Raw genomic sequence first — 19,830 nt, 5'->3', positions numbered from 1 at the left:
AAACAAACACTTTTCACTTCTGACTAGTTTAATCAAAAACAACAAAAGGCCCATATTTCAAGTTACACTATACGAAATGAGGCAGAACTTCAATACAGTGGGGGAAAGTCAAGATTCTTCATAGCAATATATACTGAGCTGTTATAGTGACTGCCAAAGAAAACTAGGATGAAGGTTTTAATTGTGTGTCGTTGTTGTTATTACTATTATTACTACAACACTGTGATAATTAATTTATCTATTCTAAATAATCCATATATTCTAATTAATCCATCCATTTCTAAAATGTACACGGTTTACTGCTAAACTGAAAATATGATGGAATGAAATAGGGGAACATGAGCAAAGTAATTCAGAAGCACCAGGTGCTGGTGAAGGAATACCTCAGCCCCCTGACAGTCCTGTTAAATCCTGTCCCACTGTGCAGACACTCCCTAACTCACTGGATTGCAGAAACGTGGGGCAATGACAACTCCTATAGTGTTTATGAGTTCATGGTATATCAAACAATTTCATAAAAGCAAGGGGCCCCAGAAGCCTGACAGACACTATGTTATCTGGAAGTGGGAAAGAGAGCACTGCAGGTCCCCTCCCTCTGTGGGCCCATCAGCCTCTCCTGAGGGAAGAAATGGAGTCTTTCTCAGAGATAGGAGAAGAGAGCATGTTGAACAAGGAAGAAGTGGGTTCCTCAGATTAAATTGCACCTGGAGCCTGTAACTACCTCACATGTTCCTCCTTGTTCCCATTCTGTTCGGAACTGCTCCCTGAGTGAAGCAGGAAACACACTTTCATGAGCTGGGCTGATGTTACGGATAAAGACACCTTTTCTTTACATACCCAGCTTAATGCCTTTTCCACGAGAAACAGTAGCTTTCCTAACATATATCTCAAGACAGAGATCCAAGAGGGAGCTCCCAAAGACAGCCTTTGTGTCTGTAACCACCCTGAGACCTGCCAGCATGTTCCCAACTGCTAAACCTTCCTCCAACTCAGCAGCATTTTTGGGATGTGTAGCTATTCTCTTGGTAGATGATTTAGTGAGCACTTCAAACCCTGTCAAAAGTTATCACCATCTTCAATATCATAGGAAATGACAGGCAATAATTACAACACTTCAAATTACAAGATTTATAACTTACATATCTGTACATAGATTAGGGTACATACATAAGTAGCTAACCTCGCAAAATCAGAGGAAATTCATAAAATAGTTGGTTATTGACAGTATTTGTGAATTGCTTGTCCTACACTATTAAACATTAGTACTCATTTGAAGTTTTTACCTGCTTGGTGGAGAGGACAAGGACCTCTGTAGATTTACACCCGAATTCATATCATGGTAATATGGCTGGCTCGGAAGCTCTCCAATTGGGAAGTTCACTCCAGTTCCCTGGGTTATGGGTGCTGAAAAACACATCATAACACGTCAAAGATAATCTTCTATCTTTTCAGCCATCTTTTCATTTTTAACACTTGGAAAAATATCAAGATGTTACTGCAGGTATCTAATTTTCTCCCTCTTGCAGAAACCAAGTACAGACAAGTTCTATCAATGATTATATATCTAAAAAAGTGAATTATCTTCCTCAGTACCTAGAAATTCCTTAACAGTTATGCAGACATAATACATCTGTTTTATAAGCGATAACATGGAATCACTAATATGAAAAAGATAACACAAACCTCAAACATTATAATGAATGATGCCAAGTTTACGAGGACAGCTAGCATTACTTATTAAAGAACTGAAAAAAAATGGAAATAATAAACCCAGGGATACAAAAAATCCTTTTCCCTTAATGGTAACTCTTTTTTGTTAATAATAGCCTTCGGTGTTGAGCACATGATTTTCTGCTTTCTTTTTCTTTCACCCAGTGCCACAGGTTCTGCTATGCATATGTACACCTACACAACAAATACATACACTCAGCACTATCTTCACCTCCTGTGTACCATACAGACTCTGGCAACTCAAGAGTAAATTATATGTTACATATTGTGGTGTATTTACCTTTGTTCATTGTCTGTGCATTGTGCATTTTAACTACCTTTGGAACTTAAAAGAATAATTGCATGTTGTGTAACGTATCTGTAGGTTTGTATTTTTCCTGACAGTTGCGGCTTGAGGTTAAACAAATGCATGGTAAGAAATCCCACAGAAACCACATGCTTTAAAGCTTATTATTAGAAGTATATCATATATAACAGCTGCATAAGGCAAGATTTCATAGCGTAATTACAATACTGTTTCTTTTTCAGTCTCAATAGCCTGCCACTTTAGAATGTATTTAACCACCTGACAAAAGAAAGCTGTAATTCACACATCCTCAGCCTCCTAAAAAAACAAAACCGTATCTTCAGCAAGCACAAAAAAAAGAGTATGCCTTAACAATGCAGGATGGCAATGCTCACTGTTTTGCCGAGGTACTTCAGATAATTTTAATTGTTGAATACTAATTTCTGACCACAGCAAATGAAATAACACATGCATTTGAAGCCTCGGTAAGTTAAAGAAATTCCTCAAACATCCTGACCTGGCATGAATTAACAACTGTGCAAAATCTGGACAAACAGTTTTGGAAACTCGAGTTTCCTCATCTCACCAGAAAAGAGATTATTCTGGCCCATTCAGATTTTATAATGCTGATATCACCACTAGCATTTAATACATTAAGTTAATTATCTTTTATATCCATGCTGCAATTTTTCTTTTAAGAGCTACAAATTAAAAAACAAACCAAAAGAATAATCAGGCATCTTAGCAAAATTCAAGGATGTATAGGGCAACTTTAAAAAGCTGAAAGTCTAACAAATAAAAATTTTGCTACATAAGGTAATTTTATTGATAGACCATTAAGGTGTGCAGAGAGAGATATAAAAAATTGATTCAATCTTTAAATATCAAGGAGACAGAAGAAGACCTTATTTGTTTTATTACAAACACATGTAAGATGAACAGTAATACTGTGGACAAATATATCAAAATTGTGCATGGTTATAGGCATTTTCTATGCAACTTACAACTTGAGGAGAAAAAACTTCAAGGGAAAATCCTTCACTTGATTATAGTAGGCTTTGGAAATTATTAAATGCAAATGATAACTTACTTCTTGACACCCTCACAAGTTCTGACACGTTGAATACACCGGATTTCACAAAACTGTCTTCAAGGTACACTGAAAAAGATCACAGTACCATAATCAGTATAATGAAAAGATTAATAAATAACTATAGATAGGTTTATACACCAGCTAATAATGGTATCAACAGAGTCCCAGAACTACAATACACAGATCAAAGTACACTGAAAGCTGCTCACAGAATCTAATATATAAGATAAATGTATATGATACACTTTCCCTTCTGTGAAATTCAGGCTCAATTTGAAGTACTGCAGTGAAACAGCAGATGATAATCAAGACTTATCTCAGTACTGTAACTAGATAACCTTATGAAAAGAGAGCTAAGAAACAGTTTTCTGTGGAAGTCTCATATCAATAATCGCTGCAAGACCTGTATTACTGAATTTGAGATTACATGGCATCATAGCCTTTAGAGGTAGTAATAAACACCATTTACCAATAAAAATATTTAGATCTAGACTTAGTGCACGTTGCTGCTCCAACAGTGTTTTTATTTGCCTTCATATGAGACAGTGCACTAAGAATTTCTTACTGTGGATTCTCTAGTCTCTTTTCTGAATTAAAACAGCTTTCTTTCTTTTGGAAATAAACTGCCAATTTTCTGTTCCAAATGTTTGAATAAGTAAAAACATTCTGAATAAACAAACAAATGAAAATTGCACCTACTGGAATATTTACTGGTTTGGAAAAGAATGGTTCAGTACTATTTTCTTTGGGTTTCTTTTGGCAATTACTGCTTTCATCTTCAAGTAATTTAGCAACACTGTCACTATAATAATAAAAGTGACTGTAAAAGCAGTACACTTCACTTGAGAGGTCCATCCTTGGTATACCTGGATAAATCTCTACTTACTTTTCATGGTCAAACAAAAAGGGCAGAGGCCAAAAGAGTGGTTTTCACTGCTTACTCACAGTCTGTGAAGTCCCACAGAACTGTCTCCTCCATCACCTCTGGTATATTTACCAGTGCAGGTATAAACAGTGCACCTGACGACATAAGCTGAAAGAATCTGAATGAATTTGACTGAGCACCTTTCCTGACATCTCTGTTACACTGTCAGACCCAAGTGCTGTGGGTGTGCAGAGCATTGTAGGCCTGTGGGATCATCCTGAACAGTGTTCTGCCAATGCTGTCATCTTCTCATCTTCCAGTCAATGTCACTTCGCACACTACGCTTGCATGTCTTTATTTCCACTAGTAGCTCTGCAGGTTTCCCTCTCTTTCTAATTCATTTCCTTCCACATTTCTCTCTCTTTCATTTTGAACAGCTTCTCTCCATCTCCACTACTTTTTCCTCTCTCATTACCCTTCCCCTGGATGTTGCAGGCCTCTGCAACCTTATATATCTCCAGTAAGAGTTTTCTCTTTCACCTTCTGCATTCTCTTGCACTCCTTCTCCATGTTTTTTGTGTGAATAAAAAGATGGCATTGCTTCCCAAATATTTACTTCTTTATTTGACAGAACTTGGCATACCCATGTCATAAAAAAATATAAAGAGTAAATTTTTATTTCTCCTTTCCGTCTCAGTTTCTGGTTTTTAACCTAAGAATGGGCAAGCTGGATGAATACTAGTGATTCCTTGAACAATGGCAATCTTTCCCTTCTCTGCTTATTTGCTCTAGCAGGATACATCTGAAGTACCACATGGAAGGGAGATTTCCAAAGAATTTGGTTTCTTGATTTTAGTTGCCCCATAAGTAAAGTGTGGCTTAAAGCCAGCGTACAACCATGCAGCCAGCTCTGAAGCTGGTAATGAGACATGGTTGAACTTCTCTGCTGTTTTTTCAAACACCACTACTTTGGAGCACAATGCCTCTCATTCAAGTCAGACTAACTTGAGAGGAGCTTTTCCCAAGTGTAGATTAATCAAACTATATTATAGTGAGAACAAGGCCCAAGGCTCCTATTAAAAGAAGAAAAAGCCTGTTTCAGATTTTATACACAGATGTGTACATGTGTATGCACATACACACTCAGACATACATGTTTAATCTTCAGTCTTCTCTCCTGAATTCTCAGTTTTTTCTCACTGATAGTAATGAGAATATCCATGAAGAGCAATACAGCATTTCTCTCCTCGTGATAACAAAATGGAGCAGGGAAAAAATGTTGACACCGTGATACCACTATGTATCATTCCCTCACAAAAGGATGCATTGTTAACTGATGGATCACGTCTTTCACCCAGGTTTCATTCTGCCTTGGATGGGCCAAAAATAACCACACCCACAGATATATGCAAATGCTTTGCCTGGCATAAGGAAAGAGAGGGATCAATCTCCATGAACTTAAAAAACAACTAGACTTTTTTCTCTATGTTATGTGACAAAATATTATTTAAAAAATTGATGCAACAATAAACAGTCTATCTCACAGGCACTGAGAAACTTCATCCTGAGTCTCATATTCCCACAGGGAAGGTGGACTCCAGTGGTGCCTCTAGGTGCAGAACAATAAACACAATATGTTCAAGTCCTAGAAAACGTCAAGTTTCACCTAGTTATGAAGATAATCTATGGTGGGTATGTTACAGAACTATTCTTGGTACTCAGCTGTGCAATAGGAAAATGTTCTTGCCATTAAACAGCTGCTATTTGTTGCAAGAAAATGCACTCTCTATAACATAAAGGTTAAACAGCAAGACAGTATGCAGAAGGCCAACAGTACAGAACATTTTCATTTTACGGTGTGACAGTGCCTTTTACCTTGTGAAACTGATCACCCTACTGAATTAGAGTTAACATTCATATTCTCGTTACTACACTGCAGGCAAGACAAAAATACGTAGTGATACTTCATATGGTGTAGGTCTTACCTTTTTTTTTGATTAAGCATTCCCTAATGCAGTGTTTGCATGAACATGTTAAAAAGCCTTAAATTAGCATTCTTGTTGTGTGTTTATGATCTGTTCAGTAGAGACATTAATGCACTTGATCATAGTCCATTGTTGTATTCCTCATAGAGGATTTACTGTATCTTTCGATGATCATGATAACACTTTGCTGTCTCTATCATTCAAACCTAATGAAAGCATTGAGTATTGTCATTTACTAAAATTCATCTTGCCTGAGAGATGGCACTGCCTGAAATGCATGCATGCATTTTACTAATTGACATTATTTTTCAAAATCTGATTTTTACAAAAAGAACATTTCTGACAAAACCACCATAGCGCAAGTTGCATAAATACTCAGTAACTTCCAAACCCCATATATAACAGTAGATCGTTTTCTGTATTTCCTTCCAGCTTTTGTACTGGGTGAGTATAAAATCTCTTTTCTCTGCTTACCTTTTTTACAGAAAACTCATTTCTAAAAAATATATTTTCCAAACAATTCCACAATGGCCAGGCCAGTGACATCAAGTATGAAAGGTAAAGAGGTTAAGCCGAGAAGCAGTTCTGATCAAGTGCCCATATGCAATGGTAATGGGAGAAACCTTCAGTAATGCCTCCAACTGCTATAGAAGTCATTCTGTCCTAGTCCTTCTACTCTATTCCTGTACTATGCCTTCTACTATGCCTTCAGGAGATGAGTTACGAGTATAGCTTTTAACCATTTTAAACATGCAGAGACTTAAACTAAGGGGGGAAAAATAAAATTGTATAAGCCTACTGAAAGATAAATTCAGTTTGCACTAACAATTACTCTAACGGGCTTGTTCTCACATTACTTAAAAGCTTACTAGTGACGTTTAGCTTTACAAATCTTTAACCAGTCTTTTTATGTCTTCTAATTCAATTGTACTTTTATGAATAGAATGCCTGTTTACGTTCTGTTGCATATTGACTAGGGCCAAACCATAAAACTATTTCCTGGTATCATTTTACATCTAGTTTTTTCACTGATACTGCCTTGGTTTTGAGTAACCTATAAAACAAGGGTACGGATCCAAACAGTGCTGGAACAAATTTGTATTAGTGCACTTTTATTTATGGATCCTTAAAAAGAGTAATTACACAGAAGTAGATACTGTAGAGTAATACTACTATAATACTATAATACTATAATTCTACTGTACAGTAGAATGATGTTGCATCTGTCTTACTGCTAGTATAATTCTGCTGTGCAGTAGAATTATACTAGCAGTAAGACAGGTACAACATCAGAAGCTACTATGAGAAGAAAGGCTGGAAGCTTCAGCCTGGTCTATAGCAGAGAGCTGTATGTAAACTTCAAGTTATGCAATGTAATGTTCTGGATGCTGTTACAATTTTGTACAGCTATTTACAGTCCAAACTGATAGTGAAAAATTAGTCTCACACTGTTCTTTATAAGTCAAAATATAGCCAGCAGACATGTAGTTTGCTTTCTTACTTCATGCTTTTTGAAACCAGTATCTGAAGAAAGGTACGGGAAACAGGTTGCCACCAAACCAGAGTACTTAAAGGCAGTTATGGGTGGCTAGTATTAGCCAAGGAGTGACAAAGAAGATTCCAGTGATTATGTCATTTGAAACACTTGAACTAAGGTCTGTCCAGAGAATAAGGCTATATTGATTATCGCGCAACCATCTCCAGCCATGTGACATACCCACAGCTTATTTTGGTTTGTTTTTCCTGAAAGTTGCAATAATGTTTTAACTGGGACAGGAAACAAACATGCTGAAAAAAAGATGCCCTGACTCCATTGAACCTTTTAGCATGATGAGAAACTAAAAACCTAAATATGCCATTTTCAGAAACAAATGAGATTTTCAATACCCTCAAGATTATAGCCGGAACTACAATATCCTTCATTGTTGCAGTAATTTGAAGAAGTAAACACCAGTTTTAATGGACTCTGGAATCCATGTACTAGAATCCAAGAAGTGAGTTGCCCTGAAATCTAGCAAGAAACAGAAAGGGTAACTAACACAAATGCAGACTTGCCTTCCACTCCAGAAGGTCTCAGGTTATACAGAAACTACAGTCAAAATTTAAGAAGAGGTTGGGGGGACTGCTTCCTAACAGCTATGGTATTACCAGGTACCAAAAAGGAATTTTCTGATGCCAAAGCAGGTTTCAGGAATTCTAACTGGCAACATAAGATTTTTCAGCAAATTCTTGCTCTGTGCACACTTTGAAGTAAAATCCATTGCAGCCAACATTGAACACCACTGCATCTTAAGTGAACACAGCATAAGAATTATCACAGCATCACTTATTCACACAGTAAGTTCATAAAGAAGAACAGTCAATGCAAACAAGAACTCAAAAGTAATCCTAAGCCAGTAGACAGTAGTAATCACCCTCATCAAATTTTAAACCATCGTGCAAGGCCAAAAACTCTCCCTTTTGGAAAAAGGGGCTGTACAACCTGTGCAGGTTTATGATTGCCAAAATAGCACAGCTGGGCTCTGCCCCCAGAATGTCCCACATGGCTCAGTGTTGGGAAGCTGATGAGGAGGAGTGCCATCTCTCAATCACTGGCATTATTAATTCATAAGGCATTTGGGAAAGGGAGAACTTCACAGAAAATCAAGCCCTGACCAAATCCAACCCTGTTGTATATGAAGATCACTATCTGAGATGGCATGGCTGAAGGCATACGGGAAACAGCAAGCGTTTCAGAATCTCCATTCCCATGCTGAAAAACAGTGTTGAATATGTGTTTGTTTAAATATACAATTCTATCTGAATCCCCAAACTGCTACTATGGTATCATTGCTTAAGAAAAGCTGCTTACAATGATGAGGCCATATCTCTTCTATTCCTATTATTATTCCTCTTATTATTCCTATTCCTATGGGCTAACTCCCCATCCACAAGAGGGTAACTTGCAATACAGTAAAATAATGAAACCATCTGCGGTCTGAGTCATTCAAAACCTACGACATTTCCTTATTGCATTTCCGAGAGTGCAAAGGTTGAGACTACACTAGTCTACAGAGGTTATTTCTGAAACTATGCATTCTAAAACTTAAAACTGAAATATATCTACCTGAAACAGTCATATATAGATAAATTTATTGCACAATTCTTAAGGCATGATCCAAAAAGAATGTTCTCCCTATGGCTGCTATCCCATATGAAACAGCAAAAAAACCCTTTGGGGCTCTACAGCTGCAAGACAGATTTGCATATTGAGAGATACATGAGGCTTATGGCAAGCTTTTTGGCAACACTTTCTTTAACTAAAAAATAAAACTAAACTAATCTTCAGAGATGGTTATATCACTCAGGTCTTCTTTGGAAGTGGTTCCAAGAACAAAATTTCTAGTGAAAACAGAAGGGTAAAACCAATTTCAGAGCAGTGAGGCTGGGGCTGGGAATTCACCTACCTGTGTTTCACTTAGATTAAGGATTTTATCTCTAGGCAAACTCCCTGACAATGTATCATGGGCTACTGTGGAGGAAAGAAGGGAAGCAGTGAGAGGGAATGAAAGGCAAAGAGCCAAAGAGACAGCTTCTCAATCTCTTTGTCTAAAAGTGTGTCACCCCATATAAATAATTTAATATTCATCAGCACAAAGGCTCAAACCTAAGTCCTCTGCATTTCTCATTCAGCCCTGACTGATCTTATAGAGTCTGCAAAATTCATATGCAAATATTCCTTAAACCACCTGAAGTGGAATAAGTTCTATCAGGAGAAAAAACCCAACCAACCAACCAAAAAAATTAGCATAGGAAATATATAACCTAATAAGTTAATAACCTCTGAACTCAACTGCTTGGAGGAAAGGAAAAATCTAAACACGCTTTTCTTCCCTCACCAGCAAGGCTCATAGCTGTCTGTGTCAGGATGGCTACATTTCCTTTGCACTTTTTTTTGTATTCCCCAATGTTGGACAAGAATAGCTCCAAAATCTTGAAGGCACCTGTACAAAATGCATCTGGTTGCAAGCTTTTTGGCAACACCTTCTTTAATTGAGTCTCTTTATTTTCCTATCAAGATAGCTTTTTACTCTATCAGTATTGTTATTTCTTACTCTTATTTTAGTAGCTTAAAAATGCTGTTCAAAGATTTGAGCAACAAGGTAACAACTGGACACAGGCATGTTAACACTGATGTATAATAAATAAATCAAGTCTGCCAAGCAGCAACCTCAAATCAATGGCAAACAATAAGAATCTTATTAATGTCAAACAGTTGTGGCCAGCAGGCAGTAAGGAAAAGAATAATAAAGTAAAACAAAACTCGGAAAATCCTCAACTAGAAGAACTAGTCAGTAAGAACTGTATGTCTGGAGACCGAATTGTTATGGAAGGTGTCAATATCATTAGCTTACTTGTAGTTCTAGATATTTTTCTATTTTTACTCTTTGTCATAATTTTCTTAGGCCAAACAGGTGAACTTACTGAAAGATCACATATTCTGTCTTCAGGACATATCCTGCCACACCACTGCAGGTATTTCAAGACACGTATGAGAAGGCTCTTTTTTTAGATTTTTCTTAAGCTACACACAAAACCTATGAGACTTGCAGGAGCAAATAATAATGCAGCATTACACGGAAATTGCCACTCTAAGTTTCCATAATCAAACAGCGGGCTTCAGCAGTAGGTCTGAGCAGATGCCCAGTAGAATGTTAAGAAACAAGGCAGGCCTGAAGTACTTGGGTTGCTTTTGAGTTTTTGTTGTTGTTTGCTTTTATTGATAGTTTGCAAAGCTATAAGTATTTTCAGTTTTAAAATTTATTAATCCAGGCGTCCCTCCATCTGTTCAGTCACCATCAGTGGATCCATGGACATGTTTATTCTCTCTTTTAGATCATGTAAACTTTTAATAGTTAGAACTGTGATAGCATAATACAAACTTTTAGGTATCAGGAACTTAATGGCCAATGTAACAACGGTAGTGTTCAGATTCTTCTCCTTTCTCAGTTCAAATCAGCTCATTTATCTGTCTGGAATTTACTTAATAATCCCTGCAGAGAGACAATCTTTACAACACACCTCTTCGAAAAACAAGATTAATTCTTTAAAAATACATCAGATAAAAGTAATTGAAAAATAAAACTAAGGGGAGTATACCCCTGGATTTAGTTACAAAAGCTACATGCCACTTTCACCACAAGCTACACCATCTTAATACTGTATTGGGCTATCAGTTAAGTGCCCTTAATGCTCTTTTGTTTGGCAAGTGACATTACCCTCTCTCCGTGGTTAGGACAGCAAATTACCAGACACCCTAAAGAAAGCAACAGTCTAGCCAAACCTAGAAAAAAAACACTTTTAACACTAGCAGCTTTGCCAACTACCATTCAGTTTCCAACATTCTCTTCCATGGCAATATCTTTTTGAAGGTGATGGCATCTGAAAGCTAACAGTACATATCCCCTGCCAGCACCCTGGTTCCATGCCACACAGGCACTACAACAAAACATGATAGAAGAACAAACCCTCCCAGCACTACCAGTCCACATGCTCCTGGCCTGGGACTGAAAACAAACTTCAGAGTGGATATCTTCTGGGGTTCTGATAGAAGTGATTGTCTGGCTCTAATAATAAGAATCACGTGAAGTTTCGTAAGAAAGAACGGGACAGTAGCCCTTTTCCTAGACCAGTTGAATGGAGTTCAATTCCCCCTTGTTCTCCTGCACAGCCCTACAAGTCCTGTGTTCTGCTGTCCCACAAATCTCAACACTAAACACCTCAATTAAACCTTGCCAATTTAACTCCAAGACGGTATCACACAGGCAAGATGAACAAGGCTAGAAAGTCCTGTATGCTCTGGGAGACGACATTCAATTATGCCTCTGTCTCTGCTTAAATGAAGGGTTTCAAGGGTAGCAAGGCACAGTTTTCATTTTCTGTCCCCCCTTGGCAGCAGATAAAGGAATAATTCTGGCAGCAGTGAGTCCAAATCATGAGAAAGTGTTACACTCTTATTTTTAAGCAGGAAGTTTCATGATGCAATCAGCAACATATTTCTCTGCTTTCTATGTCCCTCTGTCTTCTGAGACACTAAAGTTTGTCAAACATTAGGTATTGACCCCCAAGTCTGCTGAGAAAGCCTATACAGCTTGTCTGCTGCCCTCCCCAGGCCTCTGTTGCTGGCAGCAAGATTACTCCTCACCAGACTTAAGAATGAGGAGTGGAGAGACTGGACTCACTACAGGATGTGATCTTCACTAGTAAAATACATAGTTCTACCTTCCCCGTCCAAATATTAAATGGTACTTTAAAAACAGAATTTTAAAATATATTAAAGGTTTCCAAACCCTGCCTTCAGCTTCCCAAAGGCAGCAGCTACAAAGGATCCTTCAAAATGACAAGGGGTAGGGTAATGCATTTGGCTTTTCTTGCACTCACAAACAGAGATACTCTAAAACAAAATTAAATGCTCTACAGCTAAATGCTCCAAGTTTCAAAAAAATGTAATTATCCATGAGGAAATTTTTCAGACTTGTTTTAGGTGTAAATTTGCTGCATTGGGTTTTTAAACCACTATTCTACATAATTTATGGCATGTATTTAACAGAAAAATAAAAGTCTACTCTTAACAGTGCACACAGTTTGGAAAGAAACAGCATCCAACTCTCCAAGCAGAAGTGATACCAAGCGTACATCACTTCTTGAAGAAAAAAAATCATTTGAAAAAGAGCTCGTAATTGTTTTATTTGACTTGTTTTGCCCTCTTATCTCTAAAATATATCTGCAATCTTCAAGTGTATGTATCTGGGGTTTATATTACAGGAACATGGCTTTTTGTATAATGATCTATGATAGTTCTCCCACTTTTGGGTATTCACATGCAACATGCATGGTATATTTCACAAGTAGAGTATATTTTGATTGTATGCATAGTATAAAACTGTATAGCCACAAGGAAGGTTGCTTTCCATAATGTTTGAATAGAACCAGAAAATATCCCTGTATATGCAACAGCCCAGCATCACACAATTACTTCCTGGTCAGACTATAGTTCATTTGGCATTTAGAAAAACAGCAAACTCAGTTAGTTGCAGCTTATTTCAGATACACACATCTTTTGAGAGCTAAAATGAGATGATGTAGCATGATGGTGGTGGCAGGAGTCACTCCTTTCTCATTAAGAAGTGATAGTGCATCTGTCACGTGTCTTACCCTGATAAAATTCATAACATGGCAAAGATTTACAAGATTTACTAGCACAACCCAATTGATGAGAAGGATAATTTCATGAAAATACAATGAAACTTTTGTCTAAACAGACTGGAATGATGAAGTCTGAGTTTGATTTTCTCTTGAATTTTTATGTTAGAATAATTGAAAGGACCATTTACTAAGACATCTCTCTCAAAGAAATTCCAGCTGTCACTACTGTGACCCATTAACATGTTCAAAAACTGCTCTGAGCTGATACAAAAAATATTTTTAAATTAACATATTTGCATTCTATAAAGCACATGTAAAAAGTAAAAAACCTTATAGCTCATATCACAGACTTTAGAAGTAGGTGAATTGCATTTTATTGAGATATAAGAAAAATTGTATCATTTGAAGACTTCTATAAAATTAAAGTTATTTGGGATCTTGTCTCCTTACTCCTCTACCCATCTCCACTTGGAAAATTCTAAACCCCATGAAATTAAAGAAAAATTCCTTAGATTAAATGAATGTTGATGAAACTGCAATTGAGGCACTGCCAGTTTAAAAGAACTAAAATAATTGCAGCTTGTCTTGATTATAAATACTTACCAGTGCAAAATAGGTTGCTGACCGATTATGCTCTCTTTAGCTATTAACAATAGTATCTTTGTTCTCAAACAATCTTAGATGCACATGTTCTGGAACTTATATTTACCTGGTGGATTCTTGGCAGGATCATTGTGGCTTGGACTTCCTGGTTGTCCAGAATCTATAAAGAAATTAAAAAAATGTTTTAATAATTTGTTTTGCAAGTATCTCAAAATCTTTTAATGCTCTCCTTCATTATTCAACTAATACTTTACTTTATTCTGCAAAGGTCATTTCCCTGACTTTCTATGTGAAGCATTATTGAACAAACACACTATATATAACCTGTTTTATGCGAAACAGAAACATTGTGAAAGATGCAATGATCCTAATAAGAGGAACTCATAGATCACTGAATAAGGACAAGAGAGTCATTGAGGTAAATACTCAAGTTGTAAACACATTTACAAGAGTACCTTTTCATTCCCTTTCCCTCCATCCCGTAAATATAATATTGCATAATCAGCAAAGGAGAGGTAGCTTATTCTCGGGCAATGACCAGAAAGATGTAACAGATCACGCAACTAGTGGCACTTGCAGTGATAAGTCCTGTTTCTTTAGCCTTTCCTTAAAGCACCAAGGCCTATGCTGTTTCCACAGACTTATGACTGCACTGAGGATATGACAGTATGTTTAAATACAATATAGGCTTTGTGTTCCTAGCCTGTGAGAACTGCTGTTGTGAAATTAAATTATGTAACATAAAAACTAATAAGACTCAAATCCTGTAGACCCCAAAGACTGTTTTTTTCATAACGTATGCACCGAATGAATCAAGAGGAGAATGCAATTTCATGTTAATACACTAAATGATAAGTGATATCCTTATTCATGAAATCAATTGCTTTCAAAACCATCTACGTCTCACTGTATTCAATAATATAACAAGAATTGCTCCACTGCAAGAAATTCTTAACAAAGACATGACAAACAAAATATGCAAAGCAGTAAGAAACCAAATGAAGCACTGCCATTTTTTCCATATATAGGTATCTAGTTTTACAAACTGAATAAAAAATATTAATTTTTTTAAATGTAGCAGAGCTATTAGCAGCATATGAGCACAGGGCTATCAAAAGATTACATCAAAGCACCACAGAAATTACTCCCACCAAATAGACTCCAGACAGAAGTAGAGTTGTTTAACGCACTGCTGTATACGATGCCCAAATTAAAGAATAAAAAAGATAGAAAAGAAGAAAAGTACATATTAACAAATACCTGTCATTCAATTCCTATCGCTTCTTCTTAAAGCCAGTGTAGCCCTTAACCTAGAATGAGAGATCCCCTCTGCCTGCTATAAGAGGTTCCTTGAAATCTGTGCCACCTATTATGTAGCTTAATAAACATGGCTTGACTCATATGTGTCTCTTGTACACAATAAAATATACATTGAATAGTGAATTTCACATGAAATTTCATCTGTCTTCTTCGATCTCGGGCAGGAAGCATGAAGGGCAAGTCTGTGGGTCAGATTCTGCAGTTGGTTTGCACACTTGGGGTACTCTTAGGAGTGCAATTGTACAGCACAGTACGTAGCCATTCAGTATGTCTGTTTCTTCTCATGATAAGATAGAATACGACCCTTTAAAATACCAAGTCAATTTGTAAACTTAATCAGCTACAAGAAATGCTAAAAATATGTTTCTCTGCATATGGACTTTTCTATCTTTCTTGCTGTGTTGCAATGGGAAGGTTCGCCCTGCAGGGGGTGAACTGTAATCTTCTTCTAATAGGCATTCTCTGCTTCTGCAAACCATACACATTTAAATTCAGATTATCAGAGAGAATTATTTTGCACAGCAATGTTCTGAGTGTAAAACTACTATAGACGTGTAGTTACAAGAAGTGTCAGTTTGGTAGTGGATGCACCCAATAAAGCTTGAACAGCATAGCTTTGGAATCACAGAGATTTGAAACTGAATGAGGCCTACTAGAAAATAACATTTGAAGTTTTCTCCTGTTAAAATTCACTATAAAGAAGGACAAAGGAAAGTGATATTTTTAGCTCTTATACAGCAATTTGCCTTTACTCCTACTTTCTGGATCCAGGATTTAAAGACTGATGATAGTTTAAACAATTGGTTTTCACATTATAATAAGAAACTTAGCAAGGAATTTTCCAGTTATAGGGATAAGCAGTTGGCTGTTTATTATAATTTTACAGTCAGACTTAGCTTTGGTTTATGTTAACTACTCATTGATCATGATTTTTACAGATTGATTCTCAGAATGTGTTTTGAGCACTAGATGTTACTAACAATTCACCTTCCAGTGAGGTCTCAATGATTTTGTGAAAGAAAATTACTGCAGATGAATATGAGAAGCAAATTCTCCAATCCTCCACTTAGTGCAGTTGAGAAAGTAAAGAATTTTATTCGGCATGAGAGCACCAACCTACGTAATTCTGCACTTAAACACAGAGAAGCCTCTGATCCTCAAGATGAAAGACACAGCCCTGAGATGGCCTGTGATGATCCAATTCTCTTACCAGTGTCAGTAATTATAAAGCACTCTTCTGTTTTGATTGGATGCAAATAGCTTTGCAAAGGACATGAGAACTGTGATCATTATAGGATTAAATTATATGAATAACTTAATTTATAAGCAGAACACTGAATGAACAGAGAGATATTGGAGCAATGTTCTTCTAAAAGTGGGACTAAGAGGCATTTTTGGAAAGCCAAAGAAAGTAAGGAAGAAAAAAATATATTAAGAAACTTTAAATCTTTCTTTGTCCTCATCTGTACAATATCATTAATGAACAACATGAACACTTTCTTCCAGAGTGATGGAGAAATACATAAGCCAGACTCATTTTCTGTCTAGCTCACTTTGCATTCAATTGGCCCAGCAAATAACTCTGTGAAAATTAAACAACAACCACAACAACAACAAAAAACACATCCCAAAAAACCCACAGAAACCCAAACCACTTCCTAAGCTAGAAGTTGTAAGAAAAGATGCACAACAAGAAGCAAGTAAAACCCCACAATGTTTATGTAACGAAACTGAACTTTTCAACATTTTCATTTAAGTAGCTCCCGGCTGTAAGTTTCCTTAGTTTTGTTGTTGTTGTTCTTACTACAGAGCAAAAGCTCAGCCACATACCATTTCCACAAAATGCACCTCACAACTACAATAAGTATATCTTCTGCTCTGCTCTTCTTGGTGCTGACCGATCCAACAACCAGAGACTGATGCCTTGATAAGTTGTTGCCCCATGGATGAACAGTTTATATGAAATAGGTTCAAGCCAGAATTTACTCTTACATGGTCATGTAGCCCTGTACACTTTAAGTACAATTTATTATGAATTAGCAGGGCAATCACCAAGAAATTCAAACTCTATCTCAAATTACTCTTGCTTCTAGGAGACTGTACAAAAGGATGAGTAAAGAAGCTGATACGTTTTATACTTGTTTTCCCATGTTTTCTTTTCCAGGTGTCAATCCCGATGAGCATCTGTGAGTGCAGACAACTCTCAGTGCAGCCAGAGTTAAGCAAAAATGATTGCTGAGGCCTGGTGGAAGTGAGAAAATAAGCATCCATCTCCCCTGTATTGCACTAGGAAAGGTGCTGCCATGAGACATCAGTCCTGGCTTTATAAGGCAGAGTGGGAAAAAAAAGCCAATGATTTGCCATCTAGGAAGGGACAAGACCTTCTCTCCATTTGCACTACCTTTCCTTTGAAGGAAGGACACCCACTCCAGCAAAGCCAAGAAAGTCACATTGCTGTTCACCAGATTCCTGAGTGATTTTCAGTATTCCTCACCCCAGTAGTCTAATCTTCCACTTTTCAGTTGATAAGAGAAGATACTCTCCTTAAAAACTAAGCTATGCTATGCCTTCCTTATGCCCCATATTGTACACGAGTTTTTGCTTTTAAGGCTCTCTGTAACAGCATAACATTGAATGCCTTGAAAGTAAATAGTGTCAGAATCTGTAAAAAGAAAAAATAGTTTGTTGAGCCATGTTTCAGAGAAATAAAAGTAAACTGTCCCCAGGTATCACACTAATCAAATAAACTTCCTCAGTGGTGTCAATGAACATATTTCTCTTTTCTATTTGCCACAGGCTATGAGACAGCCTTTGTACTCAGTTCATCTCAGTTGACAGATAATAATTTAATCATTCACCAACAGGTAAATACATTCTTGCTCTTTGATAGTCCATGATTTTGGTATGGGGGATTAAGGACCATAGGGATGTGGCACCATGTATCATTTTGATGCTGTTTAAACCTATACAGCACTTGACTTTACAGCTGACAGAGTCACAATCATGAACAAGAATCACAACTACCTTCCAGACTGTCATCCTTAAGGATTATTTTGCCATCTGATATAAAAAGCTTAAGACAAATGATCAAAGGATCACAGGCTACCACAGTGTGCTAGGGACGTGGGTAGTCCCAGCCCCTGCCCTGAGAAGGCTCAACCACAGGATTAAACTCAGGCGTTCAAGGCTTTACAAAGTCAAGGTATGAAAGCCCTCAGGGGTGGAGATAGCCCAGTCTCCTTGGGGAAAAGACTTTCCTAATCAACTTTCGATATTTCAAAGACTTTAAGTAGTTTGTCATGGTAGGAAAGCATTCATGGCAGAAAAATAGTACAATATTTCCCTCTCCTCCAAAGTAAATAACATGAATAACAAAAGCCTCAAACCAAATAAATAAATAATTTCATCTATGCACTTTAAATCATTACCTTTAATTATTATTATTGTCCTAATTTTACTACGCACTTGTCTTCTACTACCTACTTTTTTTATCTTGACAAAGCAACTGATTGGATTGACAAAATTCCCAAAGACTTCTATCAATTTTATTTTGCAAAAGCTGTGTCTTTCATTGTACAGTATTACTCCATCTGACAATCCTGAATTACTGTACAATTTTATGACCATGATTCACACCAACTCTAGTGATATAACAGTTAATTTATGGTGTAAATAAGCTCCAAGTGTTTTATTGCATTACATATCCACTGAAATGCTCGGTGAAATGCTATAAACATGGAAATGGAATGGGTCCCGGCGTCAGACTTGTCTTCATAAATATGTTAATTAGAGGGGGATTTAGTTTTCGCATTATCATAGACCACTACATTTCATTGAAATACTTCCCCTGAAAATGTTGGTTATTTGATAAAATTCTCACCCTCACCAGTTTCCTTGATATAGGACAGGTCTTATGAGGATAGGCTGTAGAAGCTGGAGTTACTTAGCCTGGAGAAAAGGAGTCTGAGGGGAGACCTTATTGCTCTTTACAACTACCCGATAGGAGGTTGTAGCCAGGTGGGGGTCGGTCTCTTCTCCCAAGTACCAAGTGATAGAAAGAGAGGAAATAGCCTCAAGTTTCATCAAGGGAGGTTTAGATTTGATATTAAGAAAAAATTCTTCAACAAAAGGGTGGCTAAGCATTGGAATGAGCTGCCCAAGGAAGTTATGAAGGCACCTTGCCTGAAGATATTTCATAGACCTGTAGGGACATAGTGCTTAGGGACATAGTTTAGTGGAGGACTTGGCAATGTTAGGTTCATGGTTGGACTTAATGATTTTAAAGGTCTTTTCCAAGCTAAATGATTCCAAGATTGGATATCCCTGATGATACATGGTATGAAGCACAATTCATACAAGGAGAAGTAGCACCTTAAAATACAAGTAAGGCTTCACTGTGAGAAAGACATTTGCTGGACTAAGCCTCACATCTTTTCCCAACAGCATATACTCTGTTAGCAATATGCAGTCATGACATCCACACTGAAAACCTCCATAACACTGAAGCAGTGACTTCTTTTAAATATGGCGTTCTGCTACTCTTATTCTGCCAGGAGTTCCTCTGTGTTCACCAAGATTGCTCGGCTGTTGCATTGGATAAGTACATGAAGCTCTGTCCTATAAGTTTTTAATGTGTTTAGTATTCATATAAAAGGTGGTAAATGAGCAGTGTAGAGAAATGAAGTTGGACATTTAGGTCCAAGTCACAGGGAGTGTCTTCGGCTCTGAAACAACACTTCACTGACAAATTCTGTGGGCCATT

General features: G+C 37.1%; 1 protein-coding gene across 5 annotated transcripts in view; it reads right to left on the bottom strand.

The window, feature by feature from the left end:
* Positions 1 to 19,830, bottom strand: part of NFIB (nuclear factor I B) — a 162,446-nt gene that overhangs the window by 52,951 nt on the left and 89,665 nt on the right. For all 5 annotated transcript variants that reach the window (XM_027744919.2, XM_027744921.2, XM_039384478.1 and 2 more), the window contains exons 3-5: positions 13,855 to 13,908; positions 3,108 to 3,176; positions 1,284 to 1,404 (exon numbers count right to left, since the gene is read on the bottom strand). In XM_027744919.2, the coding sequence (XP_027600720.1) occupies positions 1,284 to 1,404; positions 3,108 to 3,176; positions 13,855 to 13,908 (244 nt within the window). The remainder of the gene's footprint in view (positions 1 to 1,283; positions 1,405 to 3,107; positions 3,177 to 13,854; positions 13,909 to 19,830) is intronic.

Source organism: Pipra filicauda, unplaced genomic scaffold (assembly GCF_003945595.2).
Source record: "Pipra filicauda isolate LSUMZ 115617 unplaced genomic scaffold, ASM394559v2 scaffold359_size756093_pilon, whole genome shotgun sequence".
Lineage (NCBI taxonomy): Eukaryota > Metazoa > Chordata > Aves > Passeriformes > Pipridae > Pipra > Pipra filicauda.
This window is presented reverse-complemented; position numbering and strand designations above follow the sequence as displayed.